The sequence below is a fragment of the Chroicocephalus ridibundus genome, chromosome 2 (assembly GCF_963924245.1).
Source record: "Chroicocephalus ridibundus chromosome 2, bChrRid1.1, whole genome shotgun sequence".
In the NCBI taxonomy this organism is placed as follows: Eukaryota; Metazoa; Chordata; class Aves; order Charadriiformes; family Laridae; genus Chroicocephalus; species Chroicocephalus ridibundus.
The window spans coordinates 6,471,326-6,491,714 of record NC_086285.1 but is presented as its reverse complement, the minus strand read 5'-3'; the positions used below and the strand labels follow the sequence as shown (position 1 = coordinate 6,491,714).

Sequence of the window (20,389 nt, the reverse complement as noted above, 5' to 3'; positions counted from 1 at the left end):
CTGAGAGGCGAGATGCCAGTAGATGGCAATACTGCCATTCACTCAGCAGCGGGCTGAGAGCTATGGAGCAAGCTGGTGGCAACGTGTGGATTAAGCAGCGCTGAAAACTCCTAATGGCCATAGCTGTGAAGAAAACCTGGGTCTCTCTCTTAACTGCTTATCTGAATTCTCACCGTAGCCATGGCTCTGGCAAAACAGGAAATTTTGCTGGTTTATGGAGGGACAACGCTGAAACCGGAACACTTAGATTTATTCACTGCACTTAGCACCGCCCGTTTGCCCAGATGCTGAGGACTCGCAGCTTCTCCGGAGACGGGTGATCGCAGAGGGGCCCTCACGTGGTGCAGAAATCAAACTGCTTTCATTTTGGTGCGGAATCACGGAATCACAGAATGGCAGGGGTTGGAAGGGACCTCTGGAGATCATCCAGTCCAACCCCCTGCCAGAGCAGGGTCACCCAGAGCAGGTGGCACAGGAACGTGTCCAGGCGGGTTTGGAATGTCTCCAGAGACGGAGACTCCACCACCTCTCTGGGCAGCCTGTGCCAGGGCTCTGCCACCCTCACAGGAAAGAAGTTCCTCCTCATGTTTAGGTGGAACTTCCTATGCTCAAGTTTGTGCCCGTTACCTCTTGTCCTTTGGGTTGATGTGGTGGAGAAGACGCTTCTTTACAGTGCAATCAGGATTCAGGATTTCTGTGATGTTGAACATCATTAGCCCAAAGAATAAGGAATAACAACTGAACTGTTGTTTTTTGGTTTTGTTTTGTTTTTCTATTCCATACCATTGACAGAATAAACTGGCACCGTCCACAGGAACGGGTCAATAATTACCAATTCTGCAGCGCCTTTTGTATAGGAGAACCAGGCCAATTGCCAGGTCTGAGTTAAAACCTCATCACCCGCAGGCTTCTCCTCAGCTGGGTGGAAGATGCGCGTGCACAGGCAGCGCCTGTGGCAGTGACAGAGGTCTTGAAGCCGCGAGGATGCAGAGGCACCACCGTGGTTGCTTCCGTTGCCTTTGCAGATGTCCCGGGACAACCTCCCCCCTCCCGCAGTGTCACGCTGCTCGCCCACGCACTGCAAACCCGCCTTTTTCTTCTATCAGCCAGAGAAACGATGAGAAAATGTAATTTTTTCCCAACGCTCCCACCTCCAAAGTGGACACGAGCCCTTTGCGTGCAGGATCCGTCCTTACAGGAGCACCCCAAGAGCCGCAGAGCCAACACCCGCAGTCCCCGCCTTGCCCTGGACCTCCTCAGTTCTTGTTTTTCCCCTGCAGGAGATAAAAGTCCATCCTATCAGTCATTTTATAGCTGTTCCTGCCCAGGAAAGTCCGTGGGTGTCTCATTCCCGTGCGGCGCCAGGTCTGGAGGAGCCTCGGCCGTGTGTGGCAGCCCATCCCCGTCCCCGTCCCTGTCCCTGTCCCCGCCGGTCACCAAATGACTCATCCCTTTCCTGGAGGCTGCTGCGCCACCCGGGGAGCAACGCTTTCTAGTCCGGTGGCTGCACGCAGGGTTCGACTCGCGTAGGCACCTAAAGACGAAGCGAAAGCAGGCGATGAGTAATTCTGCGCCTCTGGGCGTTAGGAGCAAGGCAGAGCAGGTGGCTGCGTGGAGGAAAAAAAAAAAAAAAAGTAAAATAAAGAGGGCGATGAAGACCTAAGCGAGGTGGGGGGCGCAGAGATGGCTTTAATTGGGGGTCAATGGATCACTGATTCCTGGGATGGGAAGGAGCACCACCGCCCGCCGTCAAACGGGGTGTGAGTCCCAGCTCTGTGTCACCGGGTCGGGGCACGTCCGTCCCCATCCGTGCAGAAAATCAGCTGCCCTCAACCCCTCCACGGCCAGGGAGCAAATCGAGGGGGGCACCTGGTTCCACCCCTTTGAAGATGCAGCCCTGTAAAAGCGGAGTGGCCGTGGCTTGAACGTCAGCGCCTCGCGGAGGGACAATCCCCATCCAGCTCCTCCAGGGCTTCTCCTGCCTCGTTCCTCAATGCAAACCTGAGCTCCTCTGGGCGCAGAGAGGCTGTAACAAACTCTGCCGCTTCCCCGCGGAGATGCCCGATGGGATGCGGCCCCTCGGGGCAGTTTCGGCACCGTGCCTTTCGCCAGGGCACGGCACAAAGCCATTGCCATGAGCTGAAAAGCCACCAGGGTGGCAGCAGGAGCCGTATGCTTGCGGGGGGGTCTCCTCCCCCCAGTCAGAGAATAATTAACGTAAGAGGGAATTACAGCCATAAACCCCATAAAACAAAACAACAAAAAAAAAAACCTCAGGCTGCTTTTCAGTATTGCTGCTTTTACAGCAGTAATAATTTGTAACAAATAGTTTATTCAATTAATTGAGCTGCTCTGCTCCGGGGGCAGATGGCAACCTTCCGAAATGGATTCCCCCTGGAAAACTAGACAATGGCATTCTTGGGCCAATTTCCCTTGCTTTCAGGTCGATGCCAGTGGTTATGATTTACAGCCATGCTGCCGGACGCAAGCCCACGGGAGAGGTGTGCCATTCCCCGTCCAGGTTCCTGGGATTTTTTTCGGTTTTCCCTTCACACCACGGGCTGGCTCACGGCCTCACCCCCTGCCTGTTTCCCTGCTGTTGCCAGGACCGAGCGGATTTTCTCTGCTTTTCCCCCTGGAGTGCAGGATCGTGGCGATGCTTCTGTGTGACCGCATCCTTCCAGGTCCCAGGGGTGCCGTGGGGCAAGGAGAGACGGTTTGTAGCCTGCAAGGGAAAGGGTTTTCCAGGGATTCCCAAGGGTTTCCCAAGATGATCTAGTTGAAGATGTCCCTGCTCACTGCAGGGGGGTGGGACTAGATGACCTTTAAAGGACCCTTCCAACCCAACACATTCTATGATTCTATGAGTTCTCCTAAATGCTTCCTGTTGATGGGGCTGCTGCCACCACCAACACTGTCTCTTCCACCGTCCGGTGGAGAGGTGCAGCTACCACCCACAAGCCCAGCAAGCTTGGGAAACACAGCTGTATCCCAGCCCCACGCACATTTTTTTAGGGAAAACAAGAAGAAAAAAAAAATAATAGCATTTTGTCTCAGAGTGACACCGGTGGAGCAGGAAGGAAGTTGGACAGGACAATTGTCATGTGCCACCACAAGGCCGGGGACATTGCAACAGCATGGCTGAGTGGCTGGAGACACCTTGGCAGCCTCAGGAGATGCTCTCCTGGGCACGGGTCTTGCTCTGCCAAGCAAGAGGTTGCATCACATTTTTGCCCTCAAATTAATGAAGGAAATTGCCATGAAGGTCCCTTCGAGTCCCAGCCCTGGGAGAAACTGCTCTCACCGCCCAGACCCTCTCCCAGCCAAAATATGTTGGTTTAGCCTAAAATTTTGTAGCAGGGGCTGGCCCTGTGTGCCCGTTTGTGAGGGGACCCATCCCTGCATGATCTCAGAGGGACTTTGGGGCACCCCTCGTGCATCTCCAGCTGCCCCAAGAGCTTCTCCTGTGCGACCTCCCAGGGCCTGGGTAGCGTTCCTCGCTGCGTTTCGGTGCTGAGGCGACATTGAGGCTGCGATGGACCCGGGGATGCCTTGGAGGCTACCTGGGATGTCCCTGGTATACCCAGCTGCCCCGCACAGAGGAGCACTCTGTAGGGATGGATGAGCTGGGCTCAACGCCTCCTCCAGGGAGGATGTCCCCTTCGCTCTGGAGACTGACCCTACAGCTGGTTTCCCACAATGGGACTGGCCCCACGGTGGTGCTCAGCCCCCGAGGTTCCCCCCGTGTCTTTCCCCCACGTGAGGACATGGAGATGCTCTTCCCTGGGGGGGGTGAGAAAAGCAACGGCGGTCCCCAAGCTCAGGAGAAGCCTCTTGGGAGGACACCTGGAGGACACAGGACAAGGGCTGCTCCTGCCCTGGTAGGATGCTCTCCTGGGGTGGGAACCCAGGGCACCCCTTAACTTCAAAAAGGGGCCCAAAAAGCCAAAAACAAACAAAAAAGAGACAACCAGGACATCCAATGCAGCGCACACACACATCATCCAAATTTATGAGCCCCAGTAAAAGAGGGGAAAGGCGCTGCCGTCTTCAAACAAAATTCTTTTATTGAAAGTGTAATGGAAATTTCTTCATATTGCTTTGATGAAATGAGAGACAGCAGCTGTAGACAAATATGCTTTTTTTTTTTATAAACGAATGCAAATGGATAAGGTAAAAATAAAGCATTTTTTTTTAACTTGTACCTTTAAGCAACATAATCACAATATATACACAAAGAAAGCTAAAATAAAGCTATGTTGAAACCAAAGCGTTTCAATCAATACATTAGATAATTACAGATTGTGTCAATAAATACCCAGTTTTTAAACTGTTTAACAGGCAACTTTTTACACAGATACCGAGAAGAAAAAAAAAAAAAATTATATATTTACAATTCAGTGCCCTGGGGTGGGGGGGGGGGGAAAGAGAAAAAATCTTTTTTTTTTTTGGCACCAACACAAATAAAAAGAATAAATTATAGAAAAAAAAATCCACAAAGGCAGGAGTCTATCCCTGTCTTTCATTAAAAAAAAGTGTGTGTATATATATATATAAAATATATGCATATATTTTATATATATAAATATATATATGCAGAGAAAACTAGGAATGTTATAAAATATATTAGTGCCAATAAATACAGAACGGTACCAGACTTTCAACTGTCAGTATTTTTGATGCAGTCTGAAGGATAAAAACTACCACCTAGGAGATAACTGAAGGGGACTTTTCAGTCTAAAGAAACGACGACGACAACAGAAAAATAATAATAATAACAATAATTATATATATATATATATCCAGGAAATCCTCCATCTGCCAGTAGTATTCCCCCAGTCGCCCTCCCAGGCGATGATGCTCTGCGGGAGGATGCGGCGGGCGAGCACCCGCTCACGGCCGCGGAGGGTCAGCTCCGCTTCCCAGTTGACCGGCTCAATACCAGAGAAGATGTACAATTAAATAGTAATAATAACCATTAAAAAAAACAAACCAAAACAAAAACAACACCCCAAAAACCCAGCCTTTGCCGTCTTCGTACGCCAGAAGTTTCCTAAATCGCCAGGCGGTTTGCACAAGGAGCCGGTGGGATAGCAGGTACCAAAGAGCACCATCGGGTTCAGCCAATGGAAAAACCCTCAAATCCATATTTTTGGGTATTTTCCCCCCCATCTGGGTGTCTCCTGCCCCCAGGATCTTCCACCAACACCCCACTCCTGGGGTCGCGGGGCCGGGACGCCTCCCCCCGCTGTCATTAATCACTCCCATCACCACATCTCACATTTTCCAAGGGGGAATTTAAAGCCGGTAGGTTTTTAAGTCCTTTTTTTTTTTTTTTTTTTTCCTCCTTTTTTCCATACCACTGGCGTAGGCACTTAGTGTATCGCTGACGTACAGATTTTATGTCCAGTTACATCGTGTGGCCAAATAGTGTCGTGTTCTCAGACTGATTTAAACAGCAAAATGCCAAGAGGGCCCCCAATATCCTTCCTAAACACGGTGATTTCCCTCATTTTAGAAAACAAAAGCCTTTGAGCTTTTCAGCTTTGTTTTCAAGTGTTATTTTTTCTTCCCCCTAAAACCGTTCTCAAAGGACAAATAACCCGATAACTTTCATATCCATCTGTTTGACTTGATTTACCTGATTTACCTATGTTTTTCAAAAACATGAAGAGTATAAACAGGCTGACCCACTAGATTTTGGAGCTGCGACACTCTCAAGGCCGGGGAGCCCTAAGGAGCACTTGCTGGGGAGCGCAAGCATAGCCTTGGCCTTCCCAAAGCCCCCCCAAGGGCTGCGAAGGTCCTTCTCGCTACGCCCCTGCCCACCGCTGCCAACAGTTCCTCCCTCCCCGTAACCGATCGTGAAAGATCTCATGGCCAAATCCTTCGGAAATTAAATAAATTATAAAATAATTTATTAAAAGGGTTGGGGTGGTGGTTTTTTTTTTTTTTCCTGTTGTTTAAATAGAGCTAGTTCATGTTATTTCTTGAATAGTGGAGGGCTTTGCTCGTTTTCCTCTCCCTAGCAGTATTACGGAGGTCGGACACCATCACCACGTCTACTCGAGGGGCTGACAGCGACCAAAGGGTGTCGCACCAACGTTTCCCCCGTCCCTCCCCTCCCACCCGCCTGCACTCCGCTCTGCCAGAAACGCAAAGTGAAGACCAAACAGCCAACACCTTTCAGACTCGGAGAAACCAGGGTCACCCTTAGGATGGGCGCTGCTCAAGACCTTATTGCCCTTCCAGGTCGTTGATAAACCACAGTGCTATTCACGTACTACAGGTAGAAAATAAATAAATACAGATATATTATGCAAAAAAAAAAATAATAATATGATTGTACACATAATACATCTGAGGTATTACCAATTTAAATAAGGTTTCATGCTAGTTCAAGCTTCGGTGGCTAGTTAAATTCTGGGATTTGCAATAAATAGATGAAGAATGATTATGTATATAGTGTATGGACCTCTTCTGTAAACCTTGTCCGATTGAAACGTAAGAGGGTGTTGGGCTAACCCTTACGCAAACCACGGATTTTCACAATAAATACAGCTTCAAAAAGTTGTTTTAAAAAGTTCCTGCAACACTGAGACATTTCTAGAAGGGGCTGCGTGTACGACTGGCAACGTTAGCAAGGAGTATTTCTCGACAGGTCTTTTCATACAAAACACAAGGAAATTCATACATGGAAGTCTTTTTCCCCTCCCTCCCCACCCCACCCCATCATGAAAGTTTAGAAATTTTTGCACAAACAGCGACAGAACTGATTGTAGGTGCAGTATGTCAAAACGTCCACGTTCTATAAAGACCAAAAATAGTTTGTTTGCTTAGAAAGTCAGGGTTTTTTGTGTTTTTTTCCTCCTTATTTTTGAGTAGCGCATCATCCTTTCGGTGAAAGTTTGCCCGTACAACTGTTCTTCGGTTTTCCTTTCAGCGCCGGTCCTTGCCGCCCGAGCCACACGGGCATTTCACACTTTCACCGTCTCCATCAGCGATGACTTGATGGCGTCCTCCAAGAGTTGATTGTCTGTGAAAGGGGCCGGGGTTTCAGGGACGGATTCGGACAAACCGATGAGGGACTCCAAAAAACAGGAGCCCTGATCTCCGGCTTGTGGGAAGCCAGGGAAATTAGGCAACTGAAACTGTAACGCTGAGAAGTTATCGAGGTTCTCATACTCCTTTAAGGAGTTGTAAAGGGGTCCCAAGTTATAGTCCGAGAAGGACTGGAAGAAATCCAAGGAGTCAGAGGAAAGGCTGAGGTCGGCGTAGCTCTTGGAGCAGGGCTCGGCCGGGGAGGAGGCGCAGCAGGACAGCCCATCGCACCGCGCGTGGGCAGCATCCTCCAGCAAACCCCCGCCGTCCTGGTTGGCATTCTCGTCCAGGCACTCGGAGAGGTGGGACAAGTGGCCGGGGACAGGCTTGGCCTCACTGCCGTGGTCCTCGATGAAGAAGTCGGTGGGGTGGAAGCAGCTCAGGTCATCCTGGCCGCGGCCACTCTCTTCCTCGGCATCCGAGTCGTTGAAGTGGAGGATGCGTGCCAAGCCGTCGTCGTCCACGTCCGACTGGGATTTGTCGGAGGGGAGGCTCTCGTAGGGCTCCTCCAGGTCCTCGCTGGGGTGGGAGGAGATGGAGGAGTCCGTCATGTCGCTGCTGCAGCTGTTCTCCCCCAGGGCCTCCAGGTCGGGGCTGAACTGGAAGGCGGGTGCCAGCGGCACCGCACGCTCCTCCAAGGAGCCCTTCCCTGCCGCGCATCCCAGGGGCGGGAGCCGCTCCCGAAAAGGGGGCTCAGCCTCTGCCACCTTCTCGCTGCTCTGCTGCTGCTTCTCCAGCTCCAGCTTCATGATGGTGTGGATGAAGTGGGTCTGCACGCGGGCCTGGTTGAACTCGATCCTGCCCTCGGTGTTGCCGCAGCCGTCCTTGGTGCAGCCGCAGGGGAAGGAGGTGTGATCCATCTGGCACGGGGAGAAGCAGAGGCGGAGGGTTAGGACCGAACCCAGCGGCACAAAACTGAAACCGCCCGAGACAAACCCGCCCTCAGAAACCAAGTAACAGCTGAGGGGTTTAAAAGCAGACTTAAAAAAAAAAATAATATATATAATTATAAAAGACACCCTGCACTTTTGAAGAGTTGTGATAAAGAAGCTGGATTTCAGTATAACTGAAGAAAGTTAAAAGGTTCCAAAAAACCCCAAATATAACACTCCGAAAGAAGACACAAGGGGGCAAACACGAGTTTTTATATATTGCATCACGATATTTAATACCTTATCCATATCGTGAGCTTCTGCCCCTCTCTGAGATAAGGACGAATTGCTCAACAGGCACCTGCGGCACCTTCATGTCCCTGTGAGCAGCAGCTGCTGGAGGGGGGCTGCGACACACAGGGAGCACCCAGCCGCCTGTGCACAACCACCCTACACCACCCCCAGCCCGCAACCACGGCACCGAGGGAGCAAACAGCACCCCGCATAGGGAGTACAGCTCCCCAAAGACAGCTGGGCAGGCACCCGTAAGAAAGCAAATGAAAAATATAATAAGCTAATTAAACATAGAGGGATTATCCCACTTTGCAGGTGGCCTGCACAGCTAGCTGTGGGCTGGCGCTCAGCTGACACTCCCACGTTCGCCTGAGCGTGCTGGGAGTTGTGACACACACCAAGGGGAAACAAAAAAAAAAAAATATAAAATAAAACCAGGGGGAGGAGGAGAAATCACAGCCTCATGCAAGCAGCAGGAAGCTTTTGTTTGCCAAGACATTCCCCACGTGGCCCATCTCCCTCCACCTGCCGCACCAAGCGCAGGTGTGAGTCTGGCAGGGATGGACGGGGTGGGCGCATTCACGCTGCGAGCTCAGGCATATCCCCAGGGCTGCAGCGGCAGCACGGGGATGGCTGCAGCTGGGATTTGGGAAGCGGACGCTTTCGAGCGGCGTCTGCCTTCCTCGCAGCCTGGAGAGCATCTCCAAGAGCTTTTCTCGCCTGCTTTGCTCTGAGCGCAGGTGGGAACAGATGCATTTTACAGGCTGCCCTAAGTCTGTCCTGCTTGCTCAAACCCCTCCCTGCTTTAATGCACAGGTCAGCTGGAGCCACGGCTTTTCCCCCGTGCCTGGAGGCAAGGGCCGTACCTGACATTTAATGCCTGCCAAGCTGCAGCTGCAGGTCTCCGGGTCGCAGACCTCCTGGCAGTCGCAGCCACAGTCCTCCCGGGACAGGCGGATATTGTGCAGCTCCCGCTTCTCCTCCTTGTCGATCTTCTTCACCCCCATGGCTTTCAGCAGCGCGCGTCTCTTCTTGGCGGGGTAGGGCTGGAGGAAGAAGCCGTCCTCCAGGTCCACGTTGCTGACGTCGATGTCGTCGTCGGAGATGTCCTCGATGGTGAGCTGGTTGGCCTCCTCTGACTCCTTCGTGCCATTCATGGTTAGCTGAGAGCAAAAAAAATGGGCAAAGCGTTAGGGACCTGTTGGGGACACAGAGCCACCAGCACCCCCAGGTGAGGAAAAAGAAGAAAGGAAAGACCTGCACCCCCCTGGTGGGCGACCCTGGGACCAAAATCTGTGTCAGAGCCCACAAAGACCTGACAGACACCTGACATGTAGAGTTCAGCATCTTTTGCACCACCTTTCAAGGGTGGAGAACGGAGCTGAAAATCCCACACCAGAGCCCGTGTTTTTTGGAGATCCAAACAGGGTCAAGGGCTGATGCCCCCAGGTCTCAGAGAGGCTCCTACTAAAAAGTGGCCATTAACTATTGCCACGCCACGCTTCTACTCACTTTCCATTTCAATGCTTCCAACTTCTCCTCTTTTAATTTCTCTCCAAGTTTCTCCCGACGAACGTTTTCCTGTTCCTTTGAAAACTCCGCTAGCGTGAACTGCCGGGAGGAGCTGTGTTTGCTCACCATCCCCAGGGTACAGCCCCCGCGACTAGGCACGCTCGTGAAGCCCTGGCAGCGTGGGAAGTAAAACACAGTGACCCGGTCAAACTCCACATTGTTCTTCTTTAGTCGCTTGGATTTCTTCAGGATAGACGTGGCTAAAAACAGGGGAAGAAAGAAAAAAAGAAAAAAAAAAAAAAGCACCCAGTCAGTACTGCCATCCCGCAGACAGGATAGAAAATGTTACAAACAGGCAGGACCTGCAATTACTCTCTCAACAGGGACGTGATGGGACAAGGTTATGACATCGCTTCTGGTGTTTTAGGATCTAACACTTGGAAGGTGGGGTGAGGATGGAGAAGAAACTAAGCCAAGTCCTGATGCATTGGAGTGACTGATCGGATTCACCCAAAGAAACGGCTGCTGCTTCTCCTTCCCGCTTGACTTCCTCCAGGAAACACACATTTGCTTATTCTTCACGTGCAGCAGAGCATAGCGAACAAGCGATAAACCATCCTCCCTGCCTGTCTTGCTCTAAACCCAAGCACCCTGCCCCACGTTCAGGAGCTCATGGTCTGCTCCCAGGATGCTGGAGCACCAACACTCCAGCTTTTGTGGCAGGGCAGAAAATAACCAAAATAACCAAACCGGCTGTTTTTCTGGTACTTCCTTTCACCATCCACTGGGAGGAACTATGAATCTATAGTTTATTCTCAAGAGGCTCATTTGAGAGCAGCTGCAAAGATGTTAATCTTTATGCAGGTGATCCCAGGGTAAACACGGCAATACATGACTCTGGTTTATCTTAAACTGCTGAAACACGCTACACACCATTTAAAGCGGAGCCTCTCCAGAGGTACCTGGTTCTGCCCATTTGCACGGGCAAATGAAGCAGATGGAGGTAGACTAATTAGCCAGGACAGTTTGAGAGTCAATGAGTTTCCACGAACGTCGCCGGCCACGGAACGCAAAGCGAGACGTGGCGGTGCTGGGTTAGAGAGATGCTTTTTCTGCTGCATGAGCATGTCAGGAATGAGAGTCGGCCACGCACAAATGCAGTGGTGGGGTTTTTTGGTCCCATTCCTTGCTGGTGCATGGATGTCTTGGTCGCCACCATGGAGAAAAAGCAGCCCAGAAAGGATGGGTGACTACTGCAGAGCTGGGATCCGAGCCCCGAGCCACAGGCAGCCCTCCCGCAGGGAGCCAAGCCAAAGGACGGCCAAAAAACCCAAGGGGCTCGGCTGGTTTGGCCAGCCCCGAAGGCTGGGAAAGTGCAAGACCGGACAGTTAGCTGCACCCACGTTTCACAAGTCTCGCTTGCCAAAATACAGCATTTCGGTTTCATAAGGAGGAAAAAAAAAAAAAAAAAAAAAAGCGTTCACCCAGCTGTGTCAGCAGCTTCTGCTAAATAGCTGAGGGTTTCACACTGGGCTCTGCAGTCGCTTTGATGATATCTTTGCAGTGCGCGTTGCATTTTCATAATAACCTTGACTCAATCTTCTAAAACATTAGCTCTTTATCAAAAGGCAAGTTAACCACCGCGATCATCTATCGGCTGAGCTGCTGCACTTTGGCATTTGCTTCTCCTTCCCCGCACCGCCCCCCCCCCCACTCTGAAATTGTTTTCCCATTCCTGACCCTTTTCCAATTGAGCCAGAGAATACAAAAAGTTCATTGTTTTGTCACAAAACCTGGGAAGACAAGCAAGAATGAGTCTCTTTATTATTACAAGACTTCTAAAGCCTTTTCAGACCACTGCGTGTTTGTGTATGTCTGCTAAGTGGACCTTAACTGCTATATACAGTGGGTGTTCAGTATAATTTACTAGGCTGGACTATTTCTCCTCCGTGAAGATGGTCCCCTATTGTATTTTTAATTCTTCCCTTCGCATGGCAGATAAAGGATTTTACAACCTTGTCTTCTGTGTGTTTTCCTAAAAGCTCTCTAAACTGTGATATTGCTGGGAAAACAAAATAGCATTTATCTGTACTAACAGGGGAGGCAATGTCAAATGTGTCATGTTCTTTGGCAAAGTACCCAACTTACGTAGGAAACGGAGTTCTGAAATGGTAATTACACTACTGGTTAATCATTTTTAAAAACCAGCGTAATGGGCCTTTACTGCCTGTTTAGTTTTTGCCTATGGAATGGCTTGACAGAGGATTGAGGGATGGTGGGATGGTCCCACAGCACCGGTTTGGAGGGACCGGTTTCTATTCCTGGAAATTTGGACCTCAGCAAAAACACTATAAAGAAATGATAAATTCTGGAAGGAAGGGCTGAGGAAGGCTACCCTGAAGATGCGGATAAGATAAACAAGATAAGTTGATGTAATGACAGGGAGCTGACGTTACGGCTGCCTCCACCCGTAAAGGTGTGCTCCAAGGGGTTCTCTGCATGGTCATGACCCACCACCACGCTACAAAAAACCCATACAGAGGCATATCTGATCCCGGGAAAGGGGCTGCTGGAGATACTCACGGGTGAAGCTGGGCGTTAAGGCAGAGCTGGGCTTGGGCTCTCCATGGGAGCTCTCCTCGTCCGACTCCCAGCCCGAGGAGGCTGAGGAGGAGAGGGGGGAGCAGGAGGAGGAGGAGCAGTAGGTACTGTCATCCCCCAGCTCTTCGTACTTCCTTTTCAATACTCCGCTCATGGTGACGCCGTAATTTTTCATATACCTGAAAAACGAAGGAGAAAAGCAAAATAAAGCGAGGGAAATACTGGTAGTTTTTGGTGAAGAGCAGGATGGCTTTAAACCCCAGCAAGATTTCTCCAACAGGTCCACCTGGCCCCGCAGGTGTGATTCCCAAAAAGTGCTCCCCCCAAAAACCCCACACCTTACTCCCATCACTGTGCACACCTGCTGAATTTCTCTCCCATGTTATGGTGCTGCAGAAAAAAAAAAAAAACGACTATCGGAGACAACAAACTGTCCAGAAACCAATTCAATCAACACAAATGTTATCAAACAATAAGTATTACATTTTGCTTACTAATTCTTTTACGTTAACTCCTTACCCAGATCGCTTTCTATGCAGTTACAGCTTTAACGTCTTGCTAATTACAAAAATAAGCCAGTTTGCGGAGAACAATCTGTTGGCATGATTTACTTGCTACAGCCCCCTGGGGAAACAGACTTATTAAATGAAGCACTGAAATACAAATATATCAACTGTGAAGAACAGCCCTTCTCCTCACGGTGCCTTTCATAGTCAGTCCCCCATTCAATAAGCTATTCTTGTTTAGGCTGGGTTATGTATCAAGCATAGTAGCAATTAAAAACAACGCAGCTAATTAAAAACAAAGGAGCTCTGTACTTGCCCAGATTCCTAAATTTCTTGCATGCTTTTACCCTGCTCATCTTAAAAGTAAAAAAAAAAAAAAACAAAAAAAACCACAAAAAACTTTGTTGCATCTTTTGACCTTTGCTTTTATAAAGTTTGTGGGGGTTTTGTCTCCTGAAATTGCACAAGAGCCACACACTTTGCCTACAATCGGCTAACGGATATCAGAGCCCACCTAAGCTGGGATGCTCTTGCACAGAGGATGGACTGTTTCTCCTTTTAGACTCTGGCAACACCGCACCAGATGCCCCTTCTTTTGCAGAAGTCACCACCGGGCTATTTTAAAGCCAAAGCTGAGAACCGGGCTGCTGCCGGCAGAGTGGGAGAGATGCAGCCCCAGCCCAGAAACTCCCCCCGGCAAAGAGGGGAGAGCCCCAGCGAGGTGGGATGCGACCAGCTCCCCACCCCAAAAGGTAACACACAAAACCTAAAGCATCCCTAAAATGCGGATGACACTGGGACAGACACGTACAGCCCTGGGACAGTGACAGTCCAGGTACAGGGGTCCCCGTCCCCTCCCGCCGGCTGAAACTCCTTCACCGGCCAAATTTGTTCTTTGTAACCCTAGCACTTTCTCACCCTCTTTTGCATGTCTGAAGTTAATTTAAGCCTCTGAAAAATTAAAAAAAAAAAAAAAAAACCAAAACAAAACCAAACCACTAAACCCACCCTCCTGACAGCCCTGAGCAGGCAGCACAGAAACCACACCAGCTTCAAAGCCTCCTCACGATGGGATTTGCAGTATCTCGACAGCGCTGCACGGTAACACGTAGCAGGACGGGAGCACACGGGGTGCCTTCAAAGCCCTGTGCCGGCCCTCCTTAATTATGTTTACCAACAGCTTCCCAGGAGACAACAGTCCCCTAAAAGATAAAAAAAAACACCAAACCCTGGATGAAGCAGTTCCTCGGCCTGAAGAAGTTAATTATTCACCGCAACGTGCGCCTACGGGGCCAGTGCATCCCCCATGGCGAGGTGATCCACCCCCCCCATCCCTCCTCCTCCTCCTCCTCCTCCTCCTCCTCCCTCCTCCTCGGCAGCCCCAGAGCTGCAGGTGGTTTTGCCCACGGAGGGGTTGTTGTTTTTTGGGCCTTAATCCAAAACAGATGGGGAGAAGGTGGATTTGGCCACTCTCCAGCCCCAGCAGCACATGTCCTACCTGACACCTGGATTAACCCCTTTCCTGCCTGCACCCTAGCAAAGCTGAGCTCACGGGCAGCCAGGATGCCCAAACCAGCTACCTGGCTGCATTTACAAACCTTTTACTACTATTTTTTACACCTTCTTGATCAGAGAAACCCTCCAAATCCATGGTGGGGGTCCGAATCAAAGCCTGGGCTCCAGCCAGAGGTTCGCTCATCCCAGCGGTCCCTGTGGTCCACCCACAGCAGCCAAAATCTTTGCAAAAAAAATCCCACACATATCTTGAAAGAACATCAGTTCGCACCACAGAGCAACTGCTCACTGCTCCAGACGACATCTCCGATGTTGTCGGTGAAGGATGACAATGTCCAGCCACAGGAGGGAGAAACAAGCTCCCTGAGAAGCCCATAGGACACATGTCCAACAGCAAATGCCCTTGGAGATGCGATGCTGACCACATCCAAGTCTCGTGGGAGACACCGGAGGCTCATGGGGCAGCCAAAATCACACCGCTGAAACAGGGATAACTCCCAGGTCCAGACCAAAAAAACCACCAAAATCCCATGCAGCATCCATTTCTACTGGGATTTACACGGTCTGCAGGAGTTCCAGAGGAGCAAGAAGGTGGACATTGCGATGCTGCAGAGCTCCGAGGCTCAGGTCGCCTGCAAACCCAACAGCGCCCATCACGAGCCACGCCACCTCCCCCAAACCACACAGCAAGAGAAAACACAAAGCGTTTTCCTCAAGCGAGCTAACCAAATTAACACAAACACCAAGCCAGAGCCAAGGCAAGCTGTGCAATAAGATGGTGCTATTTTATTTTTATTTTTTTTTTTAAATACTATCATTTGTGATTAGCCACGTCTGGCAGGAGGATGAAGGGAGGCGTGTGCATCCCCCATCTATGAGAATAAGCCAAATGCATAAGAAAAAAACACACCTTTGGCATGCCGTCTTATTCAAAACACCTATTGTTTTGTTAATGCAAAATAGGTGTCATTCAAACAGGATTCTCAATTAATGGGAAAAAGCTGGTCAACCTGTTGCCCACCAGCCAAAACACATTAATTTTCCCCCCCATAACGCCTTCCCCCTCTTTGCTGATTTATGGCTGTGATGTTTTCCAGGTCAAGTTTTCAAATCCTTCTCAGGAGCTACATGTGATGTAGCAGGGCTGCGCCCGTTGGTGTCTACTTGTATCTACCCCCAAAAAAAGTCTTAAAGACCAAGGTTTTACTGTCAGAGCAGGGATGATCCTCTCCTCCCCTCCTCGCCCCGGCACTCGGGAGCAGAATTCACACCAGCGATCTGGACGCTGCTTTGAAAGCCCTGTCACCGAAATCGCTGGCCACTCAGACAAAAAGACCCAGAGGCCAATTCGGACCCAGCGAGGATATTTTAATTGCAGTAATTCCGTAAGTATTCTCAAATCCACATTGATACCTTACAATGAAGTCCCAAAAACGTGCACCGCAGCACTACATATGTATATATATATATTGTGCTTGCCATTGCAAATCTCTGCAGGCACCACCGAGCGCAGGATTTTGCCACCTTCTCCTCTTTTTTTTTTTTTTTTTTTTTTTTTACATAACCTGAAATAAAATAATCCTATCTTCCTTTTAGTTGCCAAAAAAGACATTCTGTTCTTGGCTAAGACTTCTTACTCATCTATTTTACTGAAAACAGCTTTTGGAACAAGTACATAATGCAATGGATCAAACCCGCAGGAATTCCTCTCTGGCACCAGAACTCCCACTATCCTGGGAATACTTTCTAACAAATATTTAGCCCAGATGTGCATTCCTTTCTTTTTCTCTCTCTCCCTCCTTTTTTTTTTTTTTTTTTTTTTTTTAAAGCATTAAAGTTTGGGTGGGGGGAATGAGGGGGGGATGGCCGCCTAGTGAGGGGGAAGGGAATCGAATCTGCAAAGTCCCATTTCTGGCGCTCGGCAAGTCGCAGGGTAAAGCCTTAATACACTGGAATGCGAGGAATTAATGTTTTAACTATCCTCCTCTTGGACGACGTCTCAACAGTAAATATTTCGAGTAATTTAGATTTAAGAAGGTTTGGCATTTGTTTAGCCAAGTGCAGAGGAAGGTGACTAAAACCCCTACCACTGTCCGGTCAGTCTATTTATAAGAGAATGCACAAAGAGGCATCATGGCTTTGTGCAGAAGTACGCAGGGAAGATGTTTCAGGGTTAGATTTTTGGGGATGTTTGTGTGCTTTGCACCGGGCAGGCAAACCCAGCAGCGCAAGCAAGGCAAAGGGAACTTCTCCCAGCAAGTCCAGTAGCTGCATTTCCTTGGGCCACAACTCCCATGGCATTGCAGGAGAGCACCTATGAGCAAGGATATTTTAAATTTTGGGGTTCCCATCAGGCGGAGTATCCTAAAGAATGGAAGGATCTCAAATCTATGCATTGAAAGCAAACTTTCTTCTGCAAAACAATTTGGGTAAAAACAAAAAAAACCCACCCCACACCTCAGTGCAATGCACTAAAAGTATTTATTTTCCATGACTTTTTGAGCCAGTTTGCTGACTTTACGAGCTGAGCTGCCTGCCTGCAGCCTAGGAAGCCAAGGTGGACCCTTCCCGGCGCACCGGGACGAGGGCTCGGGTGCCGGGAGCCAGTGAAGAATTCTGCCGAGCCGTGAGTCAGAGTGGCTCCTGCTCCCTCCCCCAGAGCCGCAGTGGCTGTGCAGGTCTAGCAGGAGTAAATATTAGTTTAAAAAACAACACCGCATATTTCAGCCAGGTACGGCTCCCAGCGCGGCTCGCCAAGCAAACCTGGGGCAAGTTTTTGGGGTCGGTGTTTATTTGCACGCTGATGTTTTCTTGGGGGTCAGGCGACCTTGGTGCAAGTATCACCAAAAACTGGTGTGGAGCTGAGCTTCCCATTGAGCTATCGCAGATATTTGATGTCTAAGAGCGGCGGTGATCCCAATAACGCCTCTGGGTTACTTAATAATCACCGTGCTATCAACACTGATTCATTGCTCGTTCATTTAACTATTTTAATTCTTTGCATATTTACTTAAGTGGTTTCCCCAGCGCTGCTGTGACAGCCTCCACGATGACACGGCTTCCCAATTTCAGGGATGACTGGGGACAAGGCGAGCGGGATCATCCCATCAGGACTCTCTGGGGGACGGTCCCGCGCGTGTTCCCAGCCACGCAAGCCCTGCTTTCCAGTTCAGACCAGATTATTTTCACCCAGCTGGGTCTAAGGTTTCATAACCTTGCTCCAGTTAAAAATAGCCTCTGCCTACTATGCAACGGCAAAACCCAAAGTACCCCGTGCCACGGAGCAGGAGCATGAATCCGTTCGTAGCACCACGAGTTTATTCTCCTGCCAGGGGCTGAACAGGCAAAACGCCTTCCCCGGGAAGAGCATCAGAAGGGTTTACTCCATCTACTAATTTTCAGAAGGCCACAAAGAAAAGAAAAAAAAAGGCTTTTCAGATTTTTCTATCAAGCCCTCATTTCTCACTGACAGCTTGAAAAGTAAATAAGAAACATTAGGAAATACATTAAAGGTTATCTGACACGGCCCAAATGAAACGAGGTTCAAATGTACTCGGCGCAGATTGTGCTGTATTAAATACAAAAACAGCGAAGTGTGCTTTGTCTAGGAAAATCCTCTATTTGATTACACCTCATGAATAATTCACACCAGGTTTCCATATTTGTCCTCCTGTAGGTACACACTGTGCATTACCTTGCCTGCTATATATACGCACGCATTTCCTGCGCTGAATTATTAAAGGCTTTGCCGGGAGCTGCAGAGTCTCTCCACGCGGAGAACAAACGCCCCATCCCGAAAAACAAAACCTCCCCGACGTCGACGACCCTCATCTGCAAACTGCGCAGCAGAGGGGAAAATTAAAAAAATATAAAATAAAATAAAATATGGCAAAAAATAAAAATAAAATCATTGCCGATGAGTGCGCTGTAACAAATTACAAGACTTGGAGGTTTGTAAATGGCCGGGAGGGTTTTCTCCCCATCCCACAGAGGTTCGTAAGGCAGAGCTGCTTTAGGAAAGGGCTGTCCCTATGTGTCACCCTCTTCCTACGGTGACATTATGTAACTCGGAGGTGACAGAGACTTTGGAAGATGCCCGGGGGGGGTGGGGGGTGGTGAAGCAAAAAGAAAAATACACACTGAGAAAACTTAGTCGTTTGGGTTGTTGTTTTTTTGTTTGTTTGTTTGTTTGTTTTTCTTTCTTTTTCTCAGGTGCGCAGGAAAAGAGCCGGTATTTTATGTCGGGAGGCGGCGGGAGGGGGGGCCCGCTCCCCGTCCGTCCCTCCGTCCCCCGGTCCCTCCGTGCGGCGGTCGGTAGGTGTTGCTGTAGCGACGGGAAAAGCATCCCCAGCCCGGCAGATTCGGGGAAGAGCCAGCCGGCAAGGCTCCCCCCCACCCCCCCAACACTCCCCCAAGCCTTTCTTTCAACATCAGAAAATTAGAACCGCAGCCGTAAAGATGGAGCAGAGCCTTAAGTGGCACGGGGAGACACTCAGGGCTACTCCTATTATATATATATATATATATATGTATTTATATGAATATACAGCAGAGCGTTTTCTGACGGTGGGAAAGTGCGGGAGGGCTGGGGGCGGCGGCAAAGACCCCCACCACGGGGAACTGGGGGTCCCGGACCCTCCCTGCGGGTCGGCCCCATCCCCATCGGGCTCCCCTCACCCTCGGGGAACGGCGGGGTGCCGGACCCTCCCTGGGGGCCGGCCCCATCGGACTCCCCTCGCCCCCGGGGAACGGCGGGGTCCCGGACCCCCCCATCCCCGCCGGGCTCCCCTCGACCCCGGGGAACGGGGGGGTCCGGGACCCTCCCTGCGGGCCGACCCCATCCCCGACGAGCTCCCCTCACCCCCGGGGCAGGACCAGTCCGGCCAGACGGCGCCGCTGCGCCGCGCCCGCCCGGCTCCGGACGGCGGGGAACCGGGACGAAACCCCCCCCCCGCTCCCAGGACGGCGGGGAAGCGAGACGGACCGCTCCCCAGGACGGCGGGGAAACGGGACGGAGACACCCCCCCCCCCCAACCCGGGACGGCGGGGAACGGGGACGGACGCACACCCTCCCCCCAGCCCGGACCGGTACGGGTTCCGACCGGGGACTCCCCGACCAGCCGAGCACCTCGCCGGACGAGCACGGAGCTGGCTCTGAACCGGCCCCCGCAGTGCGCCCAGGCGGGGTGTCCCGTGGGTCGTCGTCGTCCCCCACCTCCCCATATCCCGGCGGGTCCTACCTGCTGCGGTGCGGCCGGGTCCGGCGGTGCCGTGTCGGGCGGTGGCGGCGGTGCCGGGCGCGGCGCCTCCCGCTCTGCCGCCGCCGGGGCCGGGGCTGCGCCGCGCCGCGCGCGCTGCCCCTTTTTCCTTTTCTGTTTTTTTTTTTTTTTTTTTTTTTTTTTCGTCAGTGGAAAAACTCCGGGCTCTGACGCAGGCGGTGACAGGCGCGGGGCCGGCGCGCGCCCGGCCCGCCCGGTTTCCTGCCCGTCCCCCCTCCCTTCCCCGTCACGGGCGGGGCCGTGAGTCAGGGAGGGAGGGACGCTCCGCCCCCCCACCCCCCCGCCCCGCCGTGGGGCGGGAGGGGACGGGGGGACACGGGGGAAGTGGAAGGGGTTGGGACACACACACGGCGGGGTGGGAGACGCACGGGGGGGACAGGCATGGAGGAGGGCGGGGGGGACACAGAAGGGAGCGTGAACCCCAAAATGGGTGTGGGTCCCACGGGGAGGTTTGGGATCCACAAGGGGTTGGGCACCAACCGGCACAGCGTGAACCCCAAAATTGTTGTGGGTCCCACGGGGGGGGTTTGGGATACACACGGGGTGGGGGACCCTAAAATGGTTGTGGGTCCCACGGGGGGGTTTGGGATCCACACGGGGTGGGGGACCCTAAAATGGTTGTGGGTCCCACAGAGGGGTTTGGGATCCACAAAGGGTTGGGGACACACCAACACAGCGTGAACCCCAAAATGGATGTGGGTCCCACGAG

General features: G+C 51.2%; 1 protein-coding gene across 2 annotated transcripts; it reads right to left on the bottom strand.

Annotated features, from left to right (window-relative positions):
* Positions 1-4,049: 4,049 nt before the first annotated feature.
* CSRNP1 (cysteine and serine rich nuclear protein 1) lies at positions 4,050-19,889 on the bottom strand. 2 transcript variants are annotated; one of them, XM_063324343.1, is made up of 5 exons: positions 19,642-19,889; positions 12,363-12,559; positions 9,780-10,039; positions 9,134-9,430; positions 4,050-7,961 (listed from the first exon to the last, which is right to left on the bottom strand). In XM_063324343.1, the coding sequence occupies exons 2-5, from the start codon at positions 12,553-12,555 to the stop codon at positions 6,978-6,980; spliced, it is 1,734 nt and encodes a 577-aa protein (XP_063180413.1). In that variant the 5' UTR covers positions 12,556-12,559; positions 19,642-19,889; the 3' UTR covers positions 4,050-6,977. The 2 variants fall into 2 exon arrangements, with proteins under 2 accessions (XP_063180413.1, XP_063180412.1); XM_063324342.1 differs by lacking the exon at positions 19,642-19,889 and having other exon boundaries at positions 12,363-14,162.
* Between the last annotated feature and the right edge of the window lie 500 nt (positions 19,890-20,389).

Bases quoted from the DNA above. Each gene is read 5' to 3' on its own strand.
- CSRNP1 (XM_063324342.1), bottom strand. From the start codon at position 12,729: ATGGGAGTAAGGTGTGGGGTTTTTGGGGGGAGCACTTTTTGGGAATCA. The intron at 9,431-9,779 runs GTGAGTAGAAGC...TTTTGCTCTCAG, and splicing joins TGGAAGCATTGAAATGGAAA to CTAACCATGAATGGCACGAA. The intron at 7,962-9,133 runs GTACGGCCCTTG...TCCCCGTGCCAG, and splicing joins TGGCAGGCATTAAATGTCAG to ATGGATCACACCTCCTTCCC.